This window comes from Poecilia reticulata, chromosome 15 (assembly GCF_904066995.2).
Source record: "Poecilia reticulata chromosome 15, P_reticulata-male-v2, whole genome shotgun sequence".
NCBI classification, from domain to species: Eukaryota; Metazoa; Chordata; class Actinopteri; order Cyprinodontiformes; family Poeciliidae; genus Poecilia; species Poecilia reticulata.
In genome coordinates, this window is record NC_088844.1 from 2,696,318 (window position 1) to 2,717,865 (window position 21,548).

At 38.7% G+C, this 21,548-nt stretch overlaps 1 protein-coding gene across 1 annotated transcript; it reads left to right on the forward strand.

Annotated features, from left to right (window-relative positions):
* Nucleotides 1-17: 17 nt before the first annotated feature.
* On the forward strand, nt 18-13,098 carry plekha3 (pleckstrin homology domain containing, family A (phosphoinositide binding specific) member 3). Its single transcript, XM_008429035.3, has 8 exons — nt 18-346; nt 4,838-4,954; nt 5,022-5,171; nt 5,275-5,396; nt 5,845-5,949; nt 6,567-6,610; nt 8,000-8,094; nt 9,573-13,098. The coding sequence occupies exons 1-8, from the start codon at nt 292-294 to the stop codon at nt 9,680-9,682; spliced, it is 798 nt and encodes a 265-aa protein (XP_008427257.1). The 5' UTR covers nt 18-291; the 3' UTR covers nt 9,683-13,098.
* The last annotated feature ends 8,450 nt before the right edge of the window (nt 13,099-21,548 follow it).

Below are 21,548 nucleotides of genomic sequence, written 5' to 3' on the forward strand. Positions count from 1 at the left end.
CTTAGGGTTAGAAAGAACAATTGTCCCTCGCAGCTTCCCGTACATAATCTGCTGTTTTGTTGACACTTTTCTCCATCAGCTGACTGCCCGCTGAGAGACGATGAGCAGCTCCGTACAGACTGACCTCCTCGGCTTAATTTTCTACGGCGAACAATCGGCAGATTTCAGGAAGCCTCTCTTTCATGCTGAGGAGAGCAGCAGCTGGGAATGGCCGCTGTTTGCTAACGAGTTATTGACCATTAGCCAGCTAGCAGCTTAAGCTCCCAGCTAACATCCACTTTCTTTAACCCGATGTTTGGAGAAGTCATGGAGGGCATTTTATACAAGTGGACTAATTATATGACAGGTAAGGACTCTGGCTAATATGTTTTTTAATGTAATTTGATTTCAGACCTATTTTATTTTATTCTTTTGCTAATGTTAATTGCATTACAAATTTTCCTTTCAAACACTTAAGCAGCTAACATTAATGAAAAACTGTTTAAGCAATGGAGAAACACACAGTGATTCTTGAGAATAGGGACAAAACAGGTCCTATGGATGAAGCACAAAATTTGAATAAAATATACATAAAATATAATTTTTTCAAATATATGACTAAACTAACCTGGGTCATGTGAGCACAACAATGTATATTTTCCAGGTATTTGCTGAATATTTTTTTATTTTAACATTGTAGTCGGTGGATGATGCCTGTAAAAGCCCTTGTCCAGGAGCAGAACTCAATACATTATAATAGTTTAAAACAAGTAAAGAAATACTAAAATTATTTATTATGACAATTAAGTATAAGTAGTCATATAAATAATTATAAGGTATCAATAAATTGAATTAAAAATAATTTTTATATATTTTCCAACTCCATTGAAATTTGTCCCTAGTTTTTGTCAACACCGTCAGAAATGAAAAGAATGTCAAAAAAAAAAAATCAGGCATTATTGGGGGGCACCAGAACTTCTGATAACCCCATGACTACTTCCCTTCTCTTCCTTTGCTAAGAGGGCTAGTTAGCTCTGGTTAGCTTATGTTATTCTTTAGTTTTTTCTTCTTTTTATTCCTAAGTTGTTTGTCACAACCATGATGTGTCAACACCATAACCGACAATTTACAAAACTTTGATGAAATTTTGTGAAATAAAAGATTAATTTTGGTAAAATGTAATGATTTCATGGACCTGATGAGCTACAATATGGCCTCCTTCAGAATAACATCATATAAATTGAGGTAGTTTGGCATTTCGTCAACTCCGTCAGATGTCAACTCCATCAGAGTTTTTGTGACTATTTCCGTGAAATTGTTGTCAAATCTCACTTAAATGTGCAATTAATTCATTTTAATGTATTTTACATAAATTGCATTACTTCACATGTATGAAGTTTTTCATTTTACTCACTAGTTTGTCACCACCTTCAGTTCTGTGTCAACTCCGTCATGCAGTGTCAACTCCATCAGATGGACTTTTTGTTGTTTTTTGTTTTAAATAATATTTATTTTGTTTCTTGAGAAGCATTTGTCTGTAAAATGAGTAAAAATATCACTAATAGGGTAATTAAAAATCATTTTATATTTATTTTTGTCAGATGGTGATGACAAAGTTCTGGGTCAGGTCAATTAAAAATGTAATTTTAAAAAAAAATGTTGCGACTAGGAGCCTGTACCTTAGCATCTTTACATTTCCAAAACATTATTTGTCATATTTGCATACATAAGGTTGAGAAATAACAAAAAAAATATGGGAAAATTAAAACCCATTTTGTCCCTATTCTCAAGAATCACTGATAAACAATATAGCCTCGAATAAATAAATATGGAGATATTTATAATAATTTAGCAATGCCTATAAGCGTAAATGTTAAAATGATGTACGCAAACATTACAGGTAAACAGTTTCTATTTACCTACACAATTGTACAGTTCATTTACTATTGCTGCATAATAAATCTATATTTTCCACATTTCTGTGTGGCTCTAAATATTTAAGTTAAAAATAAACATTTTCTATAACATATTTTTGTCTTCTTTTAGCCACACTAACTGTCTAATTGAGAAATATTAATTAAAAAATAAACAGTTAACAGTTGGAAGGACTTGAAGTTTACATGAAACAGAAATAGTTTGTGATCATTACTCATACTATTTTAATACAATTTAGTCACTACGGTTAAAAATAATATTTAAAAAACTGTTTAGACGTATGTATGATTCATGCTGGTATCGTATCGGATCAGTATCGGCCAATACTCAGACCTGCAATATCGGTATCAGAAGGGAAAAAGTAAATGAAAACAAGTCAAGGATTGTGATAAATGGTTGTTTATCTACATAGAATAGTGATAATTCAGAGTACGTAAAAAATGAATAATTATGCATCTTTACCATATATTAAGTGGTTATTTGAAGGTATTTCTTAATATGCTTAATATAAATTGTAGAGAATGCAAACATTTTTATAAACACTTAAATTCACCAAATGTTACTTTATTTTTATGTCAAATCTTATTCTACAAAGTAACTGGGGTTGCAAATGTAAAGAATGTTGTGACATAGATGTGATTCCTATTGGACCAAATCTGTTTTTAATAGAAACACAAACATCTACGAATAGCTACAAAGTCCTATTCTGCTGCAGAAAACAAAGACTGAGCCCAGGACCGGGGTATGAGGAGTTCAGTATTTAACCTTTATGATAGCAGCATAACTTATCTATTCATAATAATGGTGGATAATGAGACTGTTTCCCCACCCTGATTCACAGGACATGGTTATCTGTAGGTTTCTGAAGCTTTTTTGTTTTTGCTGCTACAAAAAAAGAAAAGTCAGCTAAAGCAGTAAGTTGTCAGGGTGTGTGAAAGCCTGTGTGCTGCTGCAGGTAAGCATCTTCAACATGCAGCATTCTGGCCCAGAGAACAGGTTGAACTCTGTCATCTGGAAATTTAAGTGTTGTGATTTGTTACTTTCAAATTCTGACTCATGTGACTTGGTGATTCTGAGACAAACACAGACAATAACAATGTCAAAGTACTGAAGATGTGCTGCTTTTGTTATGAAGGTAATGGTGCTAATCCTGCCAGAGAAGACAAGGGTGGAAGGTTTTCCTTTAAGTGGAAAACTAATTTCCCTTGAGAATAACAGTTCACACTTTGTCTACAGATACTATGTTAGGAATATAAACGTTAGCATTTGTATAGTTTGAGGTTTGAGTAACAGCTTTTATATGATAAGGATAATGGTAATGTTGAACAAATATGAGCAATATTATATCAATTCCAATCACCAAAGCAGGTGTAAATCTTTCTGTAAAAACTATTGACTAAGGTTTATTTTTGTCCCTTTGTAAGTATCCATACCACTTAAACTTTTCCACATTTTTCTATATTAAATAGACAAACTTCAATGTAATTTATGTGATTCTATATGATGGACTAAAGAGCATAGTTGTCACATTTAGGCCTGTCGCAATAAACGATAAATCAATTAATCGCACGATAAATTAAATCTATCGACCTTATTTTAATTATCGGCTTTATCGTCTCTTCCAGCCTTTTTTCTTTCTGTTGATGACACTGATTGAAAAAAGGCTCAGCTAGGATGATCTCCACTGACCCTCCCTTCCTCATTTCCTTAGTGTAATGTCCAGCGCACATTACACAAGTTGTCGGCCGATTGTTGGCCCATTTTCTAAACCTGAGACACATTAGCCGAAGAAATCCTAGGTATAATGGTTCGATGGGGTTCGTCGTGCCGTGTGGTGTCCAGCCACATGGGCACAAAATAATGGCTACAAGTCCAGTTAACTAATTTTAAAATCAGGCATTAATCAATGCTTTACTAGAATCTACCTGTGATGCATGTGGCTATAGAGTCAGCATAAAGTCCTGACTGAATGAAAATCATTATAACCTATTTATGTCACGTTAACGAAGAACAGTTGAAAACTTACCGGGTTTATTAACTGCAGTAGCAATTTGGCTCCAACTCCTCTCATTGTCGTTTCTATATTCTTTGCACGAAATGTTGAATAAATATTAATGTTGTTTCTACATATCATCTCCAATGTCCGCCGGATTTCGGGTCGCACCGTGTCAGCTGTTTGGGATTCCCCTCCGTAATTACCTCTCAGAAAGCGCAGAAGAGAATCCCCGCTTTCTGATTGGCTACCTGTCACATTCAACAGGCTGCGTTAAGCTCCCAGTTGGTTAAACCCCTGATTTAGATCGGAGCGGCCACAACAATCTACCGTAACACGTTCTGGACGAGAGGCGGGGTCACCCTGGACAGGTCGCCAGTCTGTCGCAAGGCAACACAGAGACACACAGGACACACAATCATCCACACACACACTCACACCCAGGGGCAATTTAGACAGACCAATTAACCTGACAGTCATGGGTTTTTTTTGGACTCTGGGAGGAAACCGGAGTACCCGGAGAAAACCCACCATGCACAGGGAGAACATGGAGACTCCATGCAGAAAGCCCGGGGCCGGGGATCGAACCCAGAACCTTCTTGCTGCAAGGCAACAGCTCTACCAACTGCGCCACTGTGCAGCCCCTAAACTGACTTTTACTTTTAAAATGAAATTTTGGCTACAGAGACTTCATCATCCTCTTAAATTATTGTTTTGTTTGTTTATTTTGAATATTTAAAAATTGTCTCAAAATTATATGATCATTTATTGCAATAAATTGTGGTCAATTTATCGTCCATTGAATTTGTTGTAGTGACAGGCCTGGAAACCGTCCTGTCAGTCTGATGAATTCGATGGCATTAAAGTTTTGAAGTTCTGTCAGCGTTTTTCAGAAATCTTGTGGGATGAGTGTGTGTTTTATGTCTGCAGGCTGGCAGCCGCGCTGGTTCATCCTGGAAGACGGCGTGATCTCGTACTACGACAGCGAGGACGATGTCGCGAAAGGCAGCAAGGGATCCATCAAGATGTCCGTGTGTGACATTAAAGGTTGGTCTGCCTGGCCCGGTCTCCTCACTGTGAAGGTCAAGGTATCCAACCACAAGTTGTGTTTCAGTCCATCCCACAGACTCGACTCGCCTGGAGCTGATCATTCCTGGTGAGCAGCATTTCTACGTGCGAGCTGTTAACGCTGCAGAGAGGCAGAGGTGGCTGGTGGCGTTGGGATCCTCCAAAGCTGGAACTCTGGAAAGCCACAAACACAGAGGTACATTGTGATGTAATCAGTTAACTTCATCAATAAAGCCTTGTTATTGTAAATAAACTTATCTGATGGGTGTGTGTGTTTGTGTGTTTGTGTGTGTTATCAGGTTCAGACTGTCTGAAAACCAAAATGTCTGAACTTCGTCTGTACTGTGACCTCCTTGTCCAGCAAGTCCAGACGATCCAATCACAGCACAGTGCAGACGCAGAAGCCCCGCCCACTTCAGATGTAAGAAAAAAAAAAACAACCTGTTTGGATTCAACCGGCCTAAACCTAGGTCAGAAATGACCGCAAGCTAGTTAGTTGTAGAGAGGAAAATGGACATTTGGAATCTTTGTCCTCAAAATAAAGAAATTGTACTTGACATTTTGTCGCAATAAATCAATTAAACGCATGATAAATTAAAACCAGCTAGATCATTTCTATTTACCAGATTGTTTTTTTCTCTATTTTTACCAAAGATTCACCTTTGAAAATGTGTTCTTGCATTATTATGTTACTTGAAAATGGCCTCATAGCAACAATATTATTGTTTACCACAATAACGTCTGGGACAATTATTGTGATGGGTCTTTCCAACATTTCACATCATATCCAACATGTCATCTAACACTGATTCAGGGTGAGCAGAACTTCACCCTGGAGCAGAACAATATGCTGGTTTAATTCTGTTCAGGCCTCGTTGCTCAGTGCCACCTGTGAGACGTTCATCAGGACTTTGGAGGAGTGTATGAGCCTAGCCAACCAGAGTTTGACCCCTGACCTCCGACCTCCTGAAAGGGTAATTTAGTTTTCATGTGCATTATGTCTTGCACTGCATGTTTGGACAGTTATTCTCTCTTGTTTTGGACGCTGTGCACCATAACAACTTTTAGACAGTTGTTATGGTGTGTTATCATATCAACAATGTATTCATAGTCTCTCTGCTTGGCCAGACAGAGACTTAAATTGGAGCGGCAAAGCAATGGAAGTGGATTAGCAGAGATTCTAAGAACTGATTTAGTCATCCAGGAAATGTTACTGTTGAGTATCGTCTCTGCTGCCCTGACATTGAGCTGTTAGCATGTCAGACTGAAGACTGAACAGTCTTCAGTCTGAGGTCTCTTGAGATTTGTTGCGAGACTGACTGCTACAGGAGATCCTTCCTGCCCACTGCATCACCGTCCACAACAATTATTGGAAGCTACTTGGATGATATGAGTTACAATAACATTAATTTCCCCTTTAGAATACATAAAGTGTTTTTTAATTGAAAAAAAAAAACTATAAACTAAAACTTGCAAATATTAAATGTCCTGTCCAGCTGCTCTTTTGTGAAATTGTGTGATTTATAAAACCAACATTTTCCAGGCTGGTTTTGATCACGTTAGCATCATAAATGTTTCTGTCCCTCTGCAGATGAAGCGCTCCATCAGCCACCCTGGTACATACAGCTTTGACAGGTCAGTTCACCAGTAAACCCACAGCAACACAGTGAATACTTCAGAACTGAGGAGTAGAAAACAAGTTGATCAATAAATGTATTGAAGCTTCTTTCTTATCATTAAATTCAATCAGCTGCAAAAAAATCTCAAGCTTTTATCCAGATATCTGTGACTGCCAAACCTTTTCAGGTCTGAAACGTGTTTGTTTTGTTTAGTTGTTTTCTACCTCCAGGAGGCAGTAGTGCTGCATCTCACTCCTTCCTGCAGCAAAGTGTTTTTCAACGTTTTTCTGAGCTGTGAAATTCCTGCTGAGATTAACTTCAATCCTCTCACCAGGAGTAACTCAGAAATTTTTAACAAGGACAGAAAAAACGTGTGGAAGTTTTAACTACAGAAAACAGAGAAGTCTTTATTAGCAGAGCTTGACAGACAGGAGTTGAGCATTAATTAGTAGAAAATGTAATAAAAATGTAACAGGCTGCACTGAATCATTTTGGTTGGTTAGTAATAAAGAAAACATTTCAAATTAAAGCCGCAAGCGGCGTTGGAGGCCCTCGCAGCTCAGCGCCGCTCCGGCCTATTTGCCACCTTGGGCGTTCCTGCACCACCACTCTCTCGCCACCGCTGACGCTCTGGCGCAGTTCTGATGTTTTATGGCGAATAGCCAGATTTGAGGCTTGGCCACGCCCTCCACTGGAAACTGTTTGCGCTTTAAACCAAGTGAGACCAACTTGTTATCAGTCATCTGACCCAAGATCATCTAGATTAGGTCAGGAGAGCCACACTTGGATCTTTCTCAGTAAAAAAGGTCACTTTTTGTTCTGAGGGGGTGGGGCTTAGGTGAGGTCAGACTATGACGACATAGGATCGTCAGACATCCAACCAGGATCCCTCATACCAAGTTTGGTGCCAATTGACCTTTCTATGTGAAGTTGTAGCTGTTGGTTTTCTGTGGTGAGTACGCCAACTTTGGCGCCCCGGAACGCCCCCTAAACATGTACGAAAACTTACCATTTTGATAACTTTTAATGCCACACCCCTTAACTGCATCCTGACCAAAAATGAAGCTGATAGGTCAAAGTCCCTAGGAGGAGTTTGTTAAAGTGTGACGTGAGTAAAATGAAAAAATTGCCAAAATTTGACCTTTAACCCCAAATGGCCGCCTCCCTGACCATTTTAGGGGGTACCTCCAAGAGACATTTCTTTCTTGATTTGGGGAGATCTACCTACATACCAAATTTCAGATCTCTACGACCTACGGTTTCCCCCAAGATTTGCACTTAAATAGCAAAGTTTCTGAAAGCATCTTTTTATACAGACAGGTTTCAAATGTCAGTCAGATTACATTCAGTGTGTTCCAAACTGCCTGGTGGATCAGGTGTGTTAAAGAGGCTAATCTCCCTCCAGGTCAGGCGTACTAAAGGAGTATGTGAGTGGAGGTCAGAGGTCAGCTCCACGCAGACATCGGACGTCCTCCGACAGCTCCGTCTATGAGACTGAACGTAAGACTCAGACATTTTACTGAATGTTTAAATGAGTTATGTAAAGACTTTCTACATAAGTACTAAAACCCCTCAAACCTTTCCACATTTTGTCACATTACAGCCACAAGCTTCAGCGAATTTAGTTTGTATTTTATGTGACAGAGCAGAGCGATAATGTTTGGTGAAAGAAAAATGCTTGAAATGTTCCTCTGACAAAGAACCACAGTATTTTGACTGGCAGCCATTATTGCCAGTTTTGAGCACCGCTAGCTAACATGCCAGTCATCAACATTAGGTCCACAAACGCTAAAGAGCTACACCAACATTAGCAGAAGCTAATGTTAAAGCTCTAACTATTCAAATTCTATCTGACCTTAAACCTAACACATGATCAACAATGTTTTTAGATATTCTATTTAAGTTCATGTCTTAGTGTTTGTGGTTAGTTGTTGCTGTACGTCTGAAATAAAGTTATTAGGAGGGAAAACAAGAGAACTGGAGGAGAGGAAAAGGAAGTGCTGCGTAAACAGTTTTCACCCACTTCAAATTAAGAGCATGAATGTAAACAGCTAACTTCTTGAAGAATAGAGGCCTTTATTTAGCAGTTGTAAGACAGTAAAGTGGATAATGACAGAGGGGGAAGACGTGCAGCATCACTCATCGGTCTGCGTCGAGGACTGAGGTCTGCACACCTGCGCCAACGTCACACTGCCCTACTTGAAGAACTCAACATCTGGTGACTTCAACACAGATGTTGCACTTTATTCAACTGAAAGTTGACAAAACAGCCCAGTAAATTAGTGCTTTAGAATTTATCCAAAAAATACATTTAGGGGAAACTAAGTGCTAAAGTTAGCAAAAGTCAAACGGAAAATTGGCTCCTTTATTAACACATTAGTGGAAATGTTCTCACCGCTGGTTATTGCAATATTGATGAGTGTAATATTAAAATGACTAAGGACTTCTTGTATGCAGTACATAGAAGGACATTGTACTTCAAATTTAATGGATGGAAACATTGCAGTGAAATATTCTGACTTGGACAGACTTACTGCCTTCATTGTTCAACCTGATGGATGTTACCTAAAGAATGGCAGGGAAGTTGTGATTAAAGAATAGTCAGAATGTGGGTAAATATCACCTTTAAAATATTCAGCAAAGGTATTATGATTGTTTTGTTTCGTGATATTGAGGCAAATGTTCTTTTTGCAAGTATGAAAAGTCATAAATTCAGTAAGTATTTGGGCCCTGTTACTCCTGAATAAATTCCAGTTGTTTTCAGGAGCATTCTGTTTCTGGTCAGACATTTGTTAGTGAGCAAACAGCGTCATGGCAACAAGTCAGGGAGGAAGATGTGGAGAGTTGGGTTATAAAACGATACTCTCTGACCTTCTCTGTCTTGCTCTCTGGCTAGATGAGTTTTCTGTTAGATTTGTGGCTGAAAAACTCTGGGTTGGTGTGACGTTTATCTTGAAGCTCCTTTCCTGTTTATTCAGGTTTGCTGCCGACTCTGAACGGCGATTCGTCCTCCATCCCAGAGGAGAGGGGAGGGAGCGCGAGCCCGAAGACCACGCCCACAGACACAGACACCGACCTGTCCATCTGAACACCCGACGCCCGACGGGGTGGACAGGAAGGAAAGGTCATCTTGGTCTAGGATTTTTAGGATCGTCCCTCAGAACCTGCTGAGCTCTTCAGAATCATTCAGTTTCTTTCCGTCAGTGGTTCATTCACACTCTGGAGAGGTGGGACTCTTTTTGGGAGGTGGGGTGCCACCGCGCCGTTCCAGATGAACGGTAGAAACCCGGGTCCCTTTTCAGTGCTACCCCAGCTGGTCCTTCCAGGCAGCTCTATGTGAACACAATGAACTGTGAATTACTGGGTTTTGGACATGTGCTGCTTTAAAAGGACCCCAGAATGTAAATCTGTCGGTTGGGATGTTTTAGTGGCTCTGATGGTGGAGTCTCTTTGGATGGTAGAACTCCATCTCCATCTGTGACGGCTCTGATCTCAAGCTGTTCCTTATAGAACAACCTCATTGACTAATTCAAATGGACATTCCTCCACAGACCTCTGCCATTTGTCTGACTGCTTCATCTCATTACTACGGTGAAGTGAATCCTACAACTGATTGATGTTTCTTTAAACTGACCTCAGTTTACAATTATTCACCCAAATTCCATTGTTGGTGAGCAGGTCCAGTCCTGAGGAGGTGGACGAGCCGCAGTTGGGTCAGATGAAGGGAGCTGACTTGTTACTGACAGCTTCAATGTGAACATGTGGTAGAGTTTTGCTTTGGTAGTATTTGCATTTTGCATTCACTGTATTTTATTGGTGGATTCCAGGCCAGTCTCACTCCAAGACCATGATGAAACTGATTTTTATTTTATTTTTTTAATGAATGTCTGTTGGGAACAGATTTGTTGAAGAGGTGGTAAAACTGCTGGGTGCTGGTTTACTGTAAGTCTGTCTTTAACTGTTCTGATGTTACAGAGTCTAGATGTAAAACTTTAACTGGGACATTTTTACTAAATTGCAAAAGTAGGAAGTGATTTTGTTTGTAGCTTTGTTCCAACAACATGACTATTTGTACCTAACAGTGCAACTTTTTTTTGTACCTGATTTAAACAACTGATGATTTTAAGTCGTTTTCTACCATTGACCTGCAGTCTGCTGTAAGGACATGTAGGTCTGCAACTCCAATAAAAAATATCTGCAGTTATTTGGGTTTAATCAGATGTCACAATCTTTTATTTCTTAGGGATCAACTGAATCAAAGAGGGATGAGAACCAAGATAAACTCATGGAAACACTGAACTGCAGATAAACCAAGATGGAAAGTTATGATGATTAATAATACTGAGACATCACCAAACTGACAAAACACAGAGCTGGAGTTTAATTGGTTTAAGGCACTGAAGTGATTAGGTATGATGCCTTCTATAATGATTCTTGGTGTTATTGTGATGCTAGAAAACCTTCAACCACTAGGAGGCACCAGAGTTGAAGTGCTTGAATCTTGTCAGCACAATGAGCAGCAATACTTTCCACCCTTGCAGCTTCAGCAGCTCACCGCTGTCCACATCTTCATCAAAGCAGTAAAAAAATAAAAATAACAGACTGGTTGGAGAAAACCCTTAGCTTTCCTAAATGACATAGTTACTCTTCTCTTTCACTTCTTGAGAGATGCTCAGAATGTCCCATCTTCTACCAATTATCTGCTGGAGATGAGCCACATTGCTCCTGTAAAGTCTAAACTTCAGCAGATGTAGAAAATGTTCCAAACATTTCGCCATTACAGATTATAGTGAGGGATTCTTCATAAATCACATCACCCTGTCTGTATGTTCATAATTATACCTATATGTATCTTATAAAATGTTTTAGACGATTTTAAAGTCATAGTCCAACCTTTAAAAAATGTGATTCTGAACATAAATAACAGAAACTGAATGTAGAAGATCTCTGAAATGATGTGGTTGTGGTTTCATCTTAAGTTGTACAACAACTATTTTTTTTCCTTTTTGTTTTTTATACCTCCTCTATCTAACAGTGATTGGTTCTCAGATCTCCATTGTCAGGATTAGTTCAGCTGGTTCTCAGAGGACTTTGCTCCTACATGAAGCAGGAGCTGCAGGGTTTGAGGTGTGATCCGTTCTGGTGATCCTCAGTAGATCACAGGAGTCTAAACTATTTCAAATGTTTGTTTTATGTAGAAGCAGGTCAGTCCTGGAGGCCCTGTGTGCCATTGATGGTCATTGCTGCATTGGTTTGGTGTGGAATGTTTAAGCTGCGTCTTCATGACTTATTTTCTGTTGTGACACTTAACATGAAGTAATAAAAACCTGTGGTGTTTTTTCTGTGACTATGATTTTTGATCTGTCTGCATGCGCCTGACTGACGGCTGTAAGTTTACTGCTTGTTACCAACAGACGCACATTTTACACTCATGTAAAGAAATCATGTGGAAACAGAGAAAAAAAACACAACTATCTTACCGGATAGTCACAAAAACTCTCAAATCTTAACTCATGCCAAAATTTGAAGCTGTTGTATTTTTATATTTTCTTGGGCAGACACTTAAATATCTTAAAGTCATATATATGTCTCCACACAAATTCACCACAGCTTGTAATTTTTCCACAGGCAAAATGAAAGTATTCAGTAACCATGTATTACCTTCTCCAACATAAAGTCTGTAAATGTGGTCATTTTTTACTTTAAAGTGATTCTGTCAGTGTTAAGGCTCTGAAAGTGGATTAACAGTGACAACTTTACAATGTGACGGATTATTCTGATTATCATATAGGTGTCTGGAACTTCATGATCTCTGTAACAGGACGTTTCTTTAAATTCAGTAGAAGCATTTATACTGAATTTCTATTTGATCACGGATTCAAGTCTGTGATCAGATCAGTTTAAACGCTGCTTCTTAATTTTCTGTTGCTGACTAACATTGTTTGTCACATCATGATGAAACATTTTCATATTTTACTCATAAGAGCATCAGCTAAGTGATAATACCCATCAGGTTTCATTAATCTGATTTAGCCAGATCTTGTTTGAACATGTGAAGAGTGTGTATGAAAATAAAATAAGGATATTAGAAGAAAGTTCTATTGTATTAAAATAAATCTAATTTTAAGATGAGCCATCTTGGAATTACAATCTTAATTCTTAGAGATTTTTTTATTGCAATGTTTAATCAGTGTTTACTTTGGAACCAAAGGAAATATTCCTTACACTTGTAGTTTTTACATTTGTTGGGTAAATAATCAGTGCAATTCTCTTAATGTGGATTTTACTCAGCTCAGTCTCCACAATGTCAGACTAAAGTTGAAGTAAATGGTTTTTGATTTTTATATTTATAAAGTAGAAAAATGTAATTCATCTCTTGAATTCCTTTTATGTTTTTATGGTTATGTTAGCCAAATATCAGGATCTGCCTTAAGAGCTGCACAGAGCTACATGTGGTTGTATCACATCTGATTTTTATTGTCTGAATAAAGTTTGTGAAGCTGATTCAGAACTCTGCGTATTTAATTTGTGTAAAAATGTCAAAATATTCAACCTCTGTTATGCACACAGCCCCATCGTCTGTCATGTTCATAAACCTGAGCTGCTCTGCTTCTCACTGCTTCTGAGGCGTGAACATTTCAAATCACAGACACCATGGATACCAGGCACAGGTGCCACTTCTTCAGAATTTACTCAACTACAATCTAAATGTTGCAGTCGTGACCTGATAATGTTAATAAGCAGATGCTCTGTTGAAGAATTATTTGCATTAGCAGTTCATTTTTATTTATTGCTATTTGTTAGGTAAATTGTATTATTGTATTTGTTATACTTTTATTATGTTCTTAGTTTATGTATTCTTATTAGTTTAGTCATATCTTTTAAGAGATGTTTCTGTATTGTTAATCATTCTGATTTCCTTTCTCAGAGGGCCTCTCTGCAGAAGAGCAGTGACAGCAGCTCTTCACAGATCGCCCTGCTTTGACCTGTTAGGATAGCTATAAAACCATCGCCGTGAAGATGTACAACTTGACCTGTTTGATCCTGAATCTGGAACTAGATAAGCTAGTGTGAAATAGATTGTGTTGTTAGTGATAATCTTGGCGCTGTAACTTGTGATGAAGTGTTTTTTCCCCGATCCCTTTAGAGCTACAGCGCTCTCTGTGATTAGGGATCCTGAAGACAATGAAAAGAGAGGGGCAGGCAAATGTGCTTTCAGAGCGGTAGGAGATTGTAACTGAAAGCACATCTCTGTCTGTTCTCCTCGCGAGTATTCAGAATCTAACTCTCTTGTCTTTCCTGTGTTTTTTGGTCTATGTTAATAGGTGTCAACTCTGACACTATTTTAGTGAAATCAGTATTGGAGCTTACATAGTTGCTATCTCTACTAACAGGGTTTTTTGGAACAAACTTCTTTGTATTTTCAGTGTCTTTAACTTCAGTATGGCTCTCTAGGTTTAATTTTTCCTTCAAATAGCTTTTTCTGGTGCATTTGTTTTAACTAAGAAACATCTGGAGTAAAAAGCATCTTCACAGGATTAAAGATAAAGTTGTGTGTGTGATGACCAGTCATGGCCAAAAGTTTTGAGAATGATTCAAATGTTAATTTTTACAAAGTCTACTGCTTCAGTTTTTATAATGGCAATTTGCATATGCTCCAGAATGTTATAAAGAGTGATCAGCTAACAGCAATGGGGTATATGCCACAGACTTCCGTTTTAGCACTTCCGCATTTTTATGCCACATAGAATGGTTCCGGTTCACAGGCAACAATATGTTAACAGGCAACAATATGTTAACAGTGGCTCCTCAGTAGCTGCAGGACTATTAATAATGCTTATATAATTATTCAGACGCTCCAACAACAACAAAGGATTTAAGCTGGATGTGTCAAAACTTCACAATAACTTTGAAGGTAAGTTAATAAATCGTTTGTATTCATCATAATGCCTCATATGTCTGACGTAGCTAACAGGGACAAGCTTACAAAGGTGCTATGTAAACGTTAAGTGTTTTGATTATCTGTGCAATCTACATATATATGCTTTATAGATAGATATATATCTATATAAACATATATAGATCTGTCTATATTGTGCCCAACCTATCAGTCGAAGCTAAAGTTACCTTCCGAATGTAGCATCTTATTCGGAAATACACTTAATTTTTCACTATCTTGAGCTTTTTTAATGTGTTGTACTTTAAAAACAACACCTAGACATTTCAAACCTAACTAGATTATTCTGTACTAACAGCAGAATAAATAAAACATTTGTGAAACCTTCTAATTGATTTGTGAAATTTGTAAAATGTCAATAATAGATTCCAGAACGCATTAGATCTGAATTATTAAATTGGCATTATTTGTTATTTTAACTTTCAGTTTTCTTTCTTTTTTATATCTTTATTATAGTTGGAGTTGGACAGTTCAGTTTGATGGCTTCCTGGAGGCAGAGATTGGCTGAGCTAATGTTGCCAACAACTTTTCTCCTGCTATTAACGTTTTTGCTTTTCTTTATATAGAAAGTATTTCTATCAGTTGCTCTTTTTCTGTTTTGTATACAGTATTTGTTTATACAGTATTTTTTTTTATTTTTACCTTAATGCTTACCGGGTCAGTTGAGGTGGAAATGTACATCCTCTTGATTACTGACAAATGTCAGAACCACATGGACTGAGCTGGTTACATCAGATCAATCTGAATCTTTATTTCTCATTAAAACAACTTCTTGTAATTTTAAGACATAGTTATAAAATTGCATCTTTATTCTGCTGTAACGATGACTCATTCTTGCAATTAAAATTTATTGTATCCTGACTGTAATGCTCCCTTATACAACTCACAGAACAGATGATTGAAATAAAGACATTTTTTGAAAGTATTTTCTGTGATTTTATTATAGAAATTGAGGACGAGAGGAATCCATTAAAATCAAATCTGGTATGAAAAAAAATCTTGTATCATTCAGCCTTATTCAGTATATTAAATTATATGACTAACTACATATTACTTAATATTTACATTTCTTTGCTGGTATTACCTAAATACAGGAAAATGAAAAAACTAAGCACTGGATGGTACCGGCTAATTACTGGACACAATGACACACCACAAAACTCGATAGTTGTACCAGTAGCTCACAGATATTTTAAGTTTTGCGTCTTTTTCATGGTACAGATCTTGCAGCTTTGGCTAAAAACAATAGGAGCAAGCAGGACCCGGAACCAATCTATGTGGCATAAATTCAAACGAAAATACGTCACCACCTCTCGTGGCAAATACCCCATTGCAAAGTCAATTGCTGGAGCTATTTATTATTCTTTATTTTCTTTTTCCATTTGAATTTTGTTAGTTTATTCTTAAATTTATATTTTTTGTATTATTTACAGAACTTATTTGTAGGTTAATAATTGTTGGTTTTATTTATCTTTTGTTATATTATTTTTCTTATTTTTCTAAGCAAACAGGAAGTGAGGTGGGTTGGTCCACTTTCTATAAGTGTAGGAGCCTGGTAAAGGACCAGCAGGCATTTGGGTTTGGGGCCTATGGTTTTTACCAGTGCAAGAGAGGTAGAAGGAAAGTTGATCTCTGTAATTGTTTTTTGCAAAGATGTGAAGAAACAAATCATGAATAACAATTTACACGTTTGGATTTTGAACCTTCTTTTTTGCCTGCGTTAAAGAAACTTGAACCCAGTGCCTTAGTTGCTTAATGGAACTTAAGTTGGATGTTTGGTTTGACAAACAATCGCCACTACAGTCAATACTTGCCTAGAAAATGAACTTTATCCCCCAAAACACATTTCAACTTCATTGCAGCCTTAAAAGGACCAGCTAACAACGTTTCAGTGATTGCTCCATTAACACAGGTGTGGGTGTTGATGAGGACAGGGCTGGAGATCAATCTGTCATGATTAAGTAAGAATGACACCACTGGACACTTTAAAAAGAGGCTGGTGGTTGGCATCATTGTTTCTCTTCTGTGAACCATGGTTATCTGTAAAGAAACATGTGCAGTCATCATTGCACTGCACAAAAATGGCCTAACAGGGAAGAGCAGCTAGAAAGATTGCACCTCAGTCAACAATCTATCGCATCAAGAACTTCAAGGAGAGAGGTTCCATTGTTGCCAAAAAAGCTCCAGGGCGCCCAAGAAAGACCAGCAAGCGCCAGGACCGTCTCTTAAAAGTGTTTCAGCTGCGGGATCGGGCTACCAGCAGTGCAGAGCTTGCTCAGAAACGGCAGCAGGCAGGTGTGTGTGCAGCTGCATGCACTGTGAGGCGGAGACTCTTGGAGCAAGGCCTGGTCTCAAGGAGGGCGGCAAAGAAGCCACTTCTCTCCAAGAAAAACATCAGGGACAGACTGATATTCTGCAAAAGGTACAGGGAGTGGACTGCTGAGGACTGGGGTAAAGTCATTTTCTCTGATGAATCCCCTTTCCGATTGTTTAGGACATCTGGAAAACAGCTTGTTGGGAGAAGACGAGGTGAGCGCTACCACCAGTCTTGTCTCATGCCAACTGTAAAGCATCCTGAAACCCTTCATGTGTGGGGTTGCTTCTCAGCCAAGGGAGTCGGCTCTCTCACAGTCTGGTCTAAAAACAGCCATGAATAAAGAATGGTACCAGAATGTCCTCCGAGAGCAACTTCTCCCAACCGTCCAAGACCAGTTTGGTGATGAACAAAGCCTTTTCCAGCATGATGGAGCACCTTGCCATAAAGCAAAGGTGATAACTGGCTCAGGGAACAAAACATAGAGATTTTGGGTCCATGGCCTGGAAACTCCCCAGATCTTAATCCCATTGAAAACTTGTGGTCAATCATCAAGAGACGGGTGGACAAACAAAAACCTTCTGACAAAATGCAAGCATTGATTGTGCAAGAATGGACGGCTATCAGTCAGGATTTGGTCCAGAAGTTGATTGACAGCATGCCAGGGAGAATTGCAGAGGTCCTGAAGAAGAGGGGTCAACACTGCAAATACTGACTTGCTGTATTAACTCATTCTGTCAATAAAAGCTTTTGTTACTTATAATATGATTGCAATTGTATTTCTGTATGTGATGAAAACATCTGACATACACACAAGGAAACCAGAGGGCAGCAGATCATGAGAAAATATAATATTTGTGTCATTCTCAAAACTTTTGGCTATGACTGTACAACTGCTCTGCCAGTCAGAACGACTCCTTGAAGAAGACATTTTTAACGTGGGAACCAAACCCTTATTTCTGTTCCCACAAGCGACTTTTCTTTCATTACATCTTTAGAGCTGCTGTCTGTCATTTTGTGAAGCTTTCCAGGCCAGAAGAGACTCTGAATTCAATTTGTTTCGGTCACTACAACCACAGGAGCTCCAGGCTTTAAATGAGTGGTGGTACATCCTGAGTCTTTCTGGAGCTCCACCTCCAACAACACTTTCCTTTAACATCTTGGAGGAATTACATCACTACTACATAACTGTTTTTATTCTTTAATCATATGATGATAATGACAAATCATTGTGGTTTCATAATGTCTTTTTTCCTTGCAAGGTCAACAGTTTTTTTTTCTTACTAGAAAAATAAGAGGCTGAGAGAATGCCTCATCACTTTACTTTTATGCCTCTCATGCTATTAGTATACAGTTGCACCAAAATCATATTTGGCAGAGCATGACGTCACGCCCCATGCTGAGGAGGTCGACCATTATGAGTGGAAAATACAGGAGCTAGTTTCCTGCAGACAACAGAGCAGTCTTTTCTGCATCACCTTTACTGAGCAGAAATGGACGGATTCCAGCAGAGTGGAAACAAGAGGCTCTTTGTGCGATCTGAGAGCAGCTTGTTCCACCTACAGTAACTATTAAGCCTCTCCAGATGTCTGTTGAAAATACATATCTGAACTAATTCAGGGGACAGAAGATAGAAATCAACCACAGAGCAGCTGAGAGTCAGAGACCAGAGAAAAGATGTGAACTAGGTGTTTTTTTTTAGGGTTATTTTATAATAAAATGCTGTAAGACATGTTTTTCTGCCTGAGACTCAAACCGGACCGAGAACAAACGGATGAGTCCCAGTCAGAGTGAACTCCGTCTCTCTCCCAGTGACTGCTAAAGATTGGCACCAGAACTCCCAACCATCCAAGGACAAGTTGGTATAGACAACAGATGATAATCAGACGTGTTAAATTAAAGTCTTCTATATTAAAATGTGTGTAATTACATTCTGAATCTGTAATGATTTGGATCTGAATTAAATTAAACTGGACTAAAATCTTGGACTCAATCTTTTCAGGTTCTAACTGGGACTGAATTTACTGGGATTGCTAAAAGTCCTGGACTGAAGTGGACATAGTGAGGGGAACTGGTCCGTTTAAATAAAATTAATTCTACAAAAAATGTAAAAATAGATTATTTAAAATGGCTGGCTTGAACTTGATTTCTGTTCCTGAACTTAATATTAATTCCATGGTAAAATAGATTACAACATATAGAAATAAACCATTAAGCATTGCACCCACTCTCTCCCACTTTTAACATTTTTACTACCATCACGTCAACATAAAAATGTCCATCTATCTTGATTCCTTTTCTTCTCTTATCTCCATTTTCTTTGCTGTCATTTGTCCCCTCTGTCCTCTGGCTTCAACACACCTGACGCAAATATTAGCTTATTAGCAGAAATCTGTAAAGGTTTTAGGCAGGTAGGACATCTTGAAGAAAAAGATGACTGTTGGAATGGGACAGAAAGACTCCTAAGTCCAGGTGATTATTGTCCTGCTACTTTCAGCTGCTTGTCTTGAATTGAGGGTGGAGCTGGTGAAAGTGAACGCAGGCTGGACCCACGTTGAAGTGCAGATGAAGGATTTTAATAAAAACGGAGCAGCTCGAACAGTCCAAGAATCAGGTAGTACAGTGAGCTGAGACTAACCTAACACTGGAAACGCTGACTGAAGACTGACCACAAGAGCTGAAGCCAACACAGAACTTAAACCAGTTCTACTGTAAAGACTAACAAAACAGACACTCAGGACTTCACATTTCCACTGAGATGACTGAACATACGACTCAACGACTGCAATCTGATTTACGACAAGGACCCGGCAAGAGTCAAAGATAACAGGTGGGTTTAAATACACAGGGAGTAACCAAGGGAACTACACACCTGGGAACTAATCGGGGTGGACAGGACGACACAGAGACTCATATGAACACAGATCTAAATAAACACAGAAAACCTAAAGTAAACACACAGAGAACTCAAAACACAGGAAAAACCCCAAACCCCGACACTGCGTACCTCATCCTACACACCAACCCCGACTCTTGGATCTACCTCCAAGAATTGGGGGTAGATCCAACTCTACCTCCACTGCTTCTGGCCTGGACTCCCTCCCACCTGTTCCCCAGTCCCACACTCTAGACTTTCCTTCTCACTCTTTTAGGCATTATTCCTCTTTTCTTTCACCCTTTGTCTTCCACCAATCGTTCCCTAGTTTTTGTCAACAACACTGGATGCGGATGCTGACTGACCTGTCGTACAAATGATGATTCAGATATTTACTTTGGGAAAGGTTGTGTGCCAGATAACCTTTGTTTTGGCTTTGATATGCAAAACTACAATTCAGTGTTCCATAAACCATACACATAATCCAGCATTGTAATCATCCATCCATCCATCTATTTCCTAACACCCTTGTCCCTTAGTGGGGTCGGGAGGTGCTGGTGCCTATGTCCAGCTAACGTTCCGGGCGAGAGGCGGGGTCACCCTGGACAGGTCGCCAGTCTGTCGCAGGCATTGTAATCATAAAAGTCAAAATTAGGTCCATTTCCTGCTCATTTATTTATGGGGGTGAAAGTAAAGACCATAAGAAAGAGGCTAACAGCAGATTTTACAATCTACTTTTCTGATTAGTCACTCAACATTCAAGTTTTTTTGTTTTCATTTTACTTTGATCATATGCTGTGTTCCTGTTGCACTCAGAACTGGGAAATTCTGACTTCCCAGTCCAAAAAATCAACTGGAACACCCACCTAAGTCAGATTTCCCACTGCTCACCGTAAAGAGTAAAGAGAAGTTTGTTTTAGACTTGTAAGGTGGACTTTGGGTTCCAATATGGCCGCTCCTCACATCAACAGCAGTGAGATGAGGAGGAAACATGTTTATTATGCAGGATACACATGTTAGTGTGTCTAACATCTGTGACTAAAATCAATGTAACTGTAAACTGAACAAATTAAAAGTGATCTTTGCTTATGGAAAATAAAGTCTGAAATGATGTTTGTAACAAACTTTTTTTATGGGCGTCTCTTTATTCCCTGATGGAGCAGCTTCAAGGTTCCCAACGTGTAACCTTGATAACGAGTAAAGAGAAGTTTGTTTTAGAGTCTAACATATAAATTACTATTTAAAGCTCTAAAATCATAAATCTTTTTGAACATTTCCAGAACTCCTAAATGAGCAAAAATAAAAATCACCCATATATATGCAGACTTATGGATGAGCATTTCAACACAAGTTCATGAAACATGAATGAGTTTGTTGTAATATCCTGAGGCACCGTCAGCGTGGAGCAGGAGGCAGGAAGGCTGAGCTGAACGGTTCCACCCTGGACATCTTCAAGGCCCTGCAGAGAGCAGTGTGTTTGTCGTAAGGTGACTGTGGATCACTGGCGCCTGCTTAACAAGATCATCTGAACTGAACTGAATTAAACTATTAGCCATAACTTCTCTAGCGCCTCCTTCAGGTCAGTTTTTGACTCTAACCAATGTTTCTGCTAGTAACAGCTTTGTTTCTAATTTAAGCAAATGTTCCATGATGGATGCTTGTTGTTATCATCACATGATCTCTCCCATCATAAAAATCAATGCTATACTCATAACTGATTAAGGGCCGAAGCTTTGACTGAGGACAATAAAAGTAGCTGTAAGATGTAAACATGAGCTGCTGCTGAACATCACAAGACAGCAGCACAG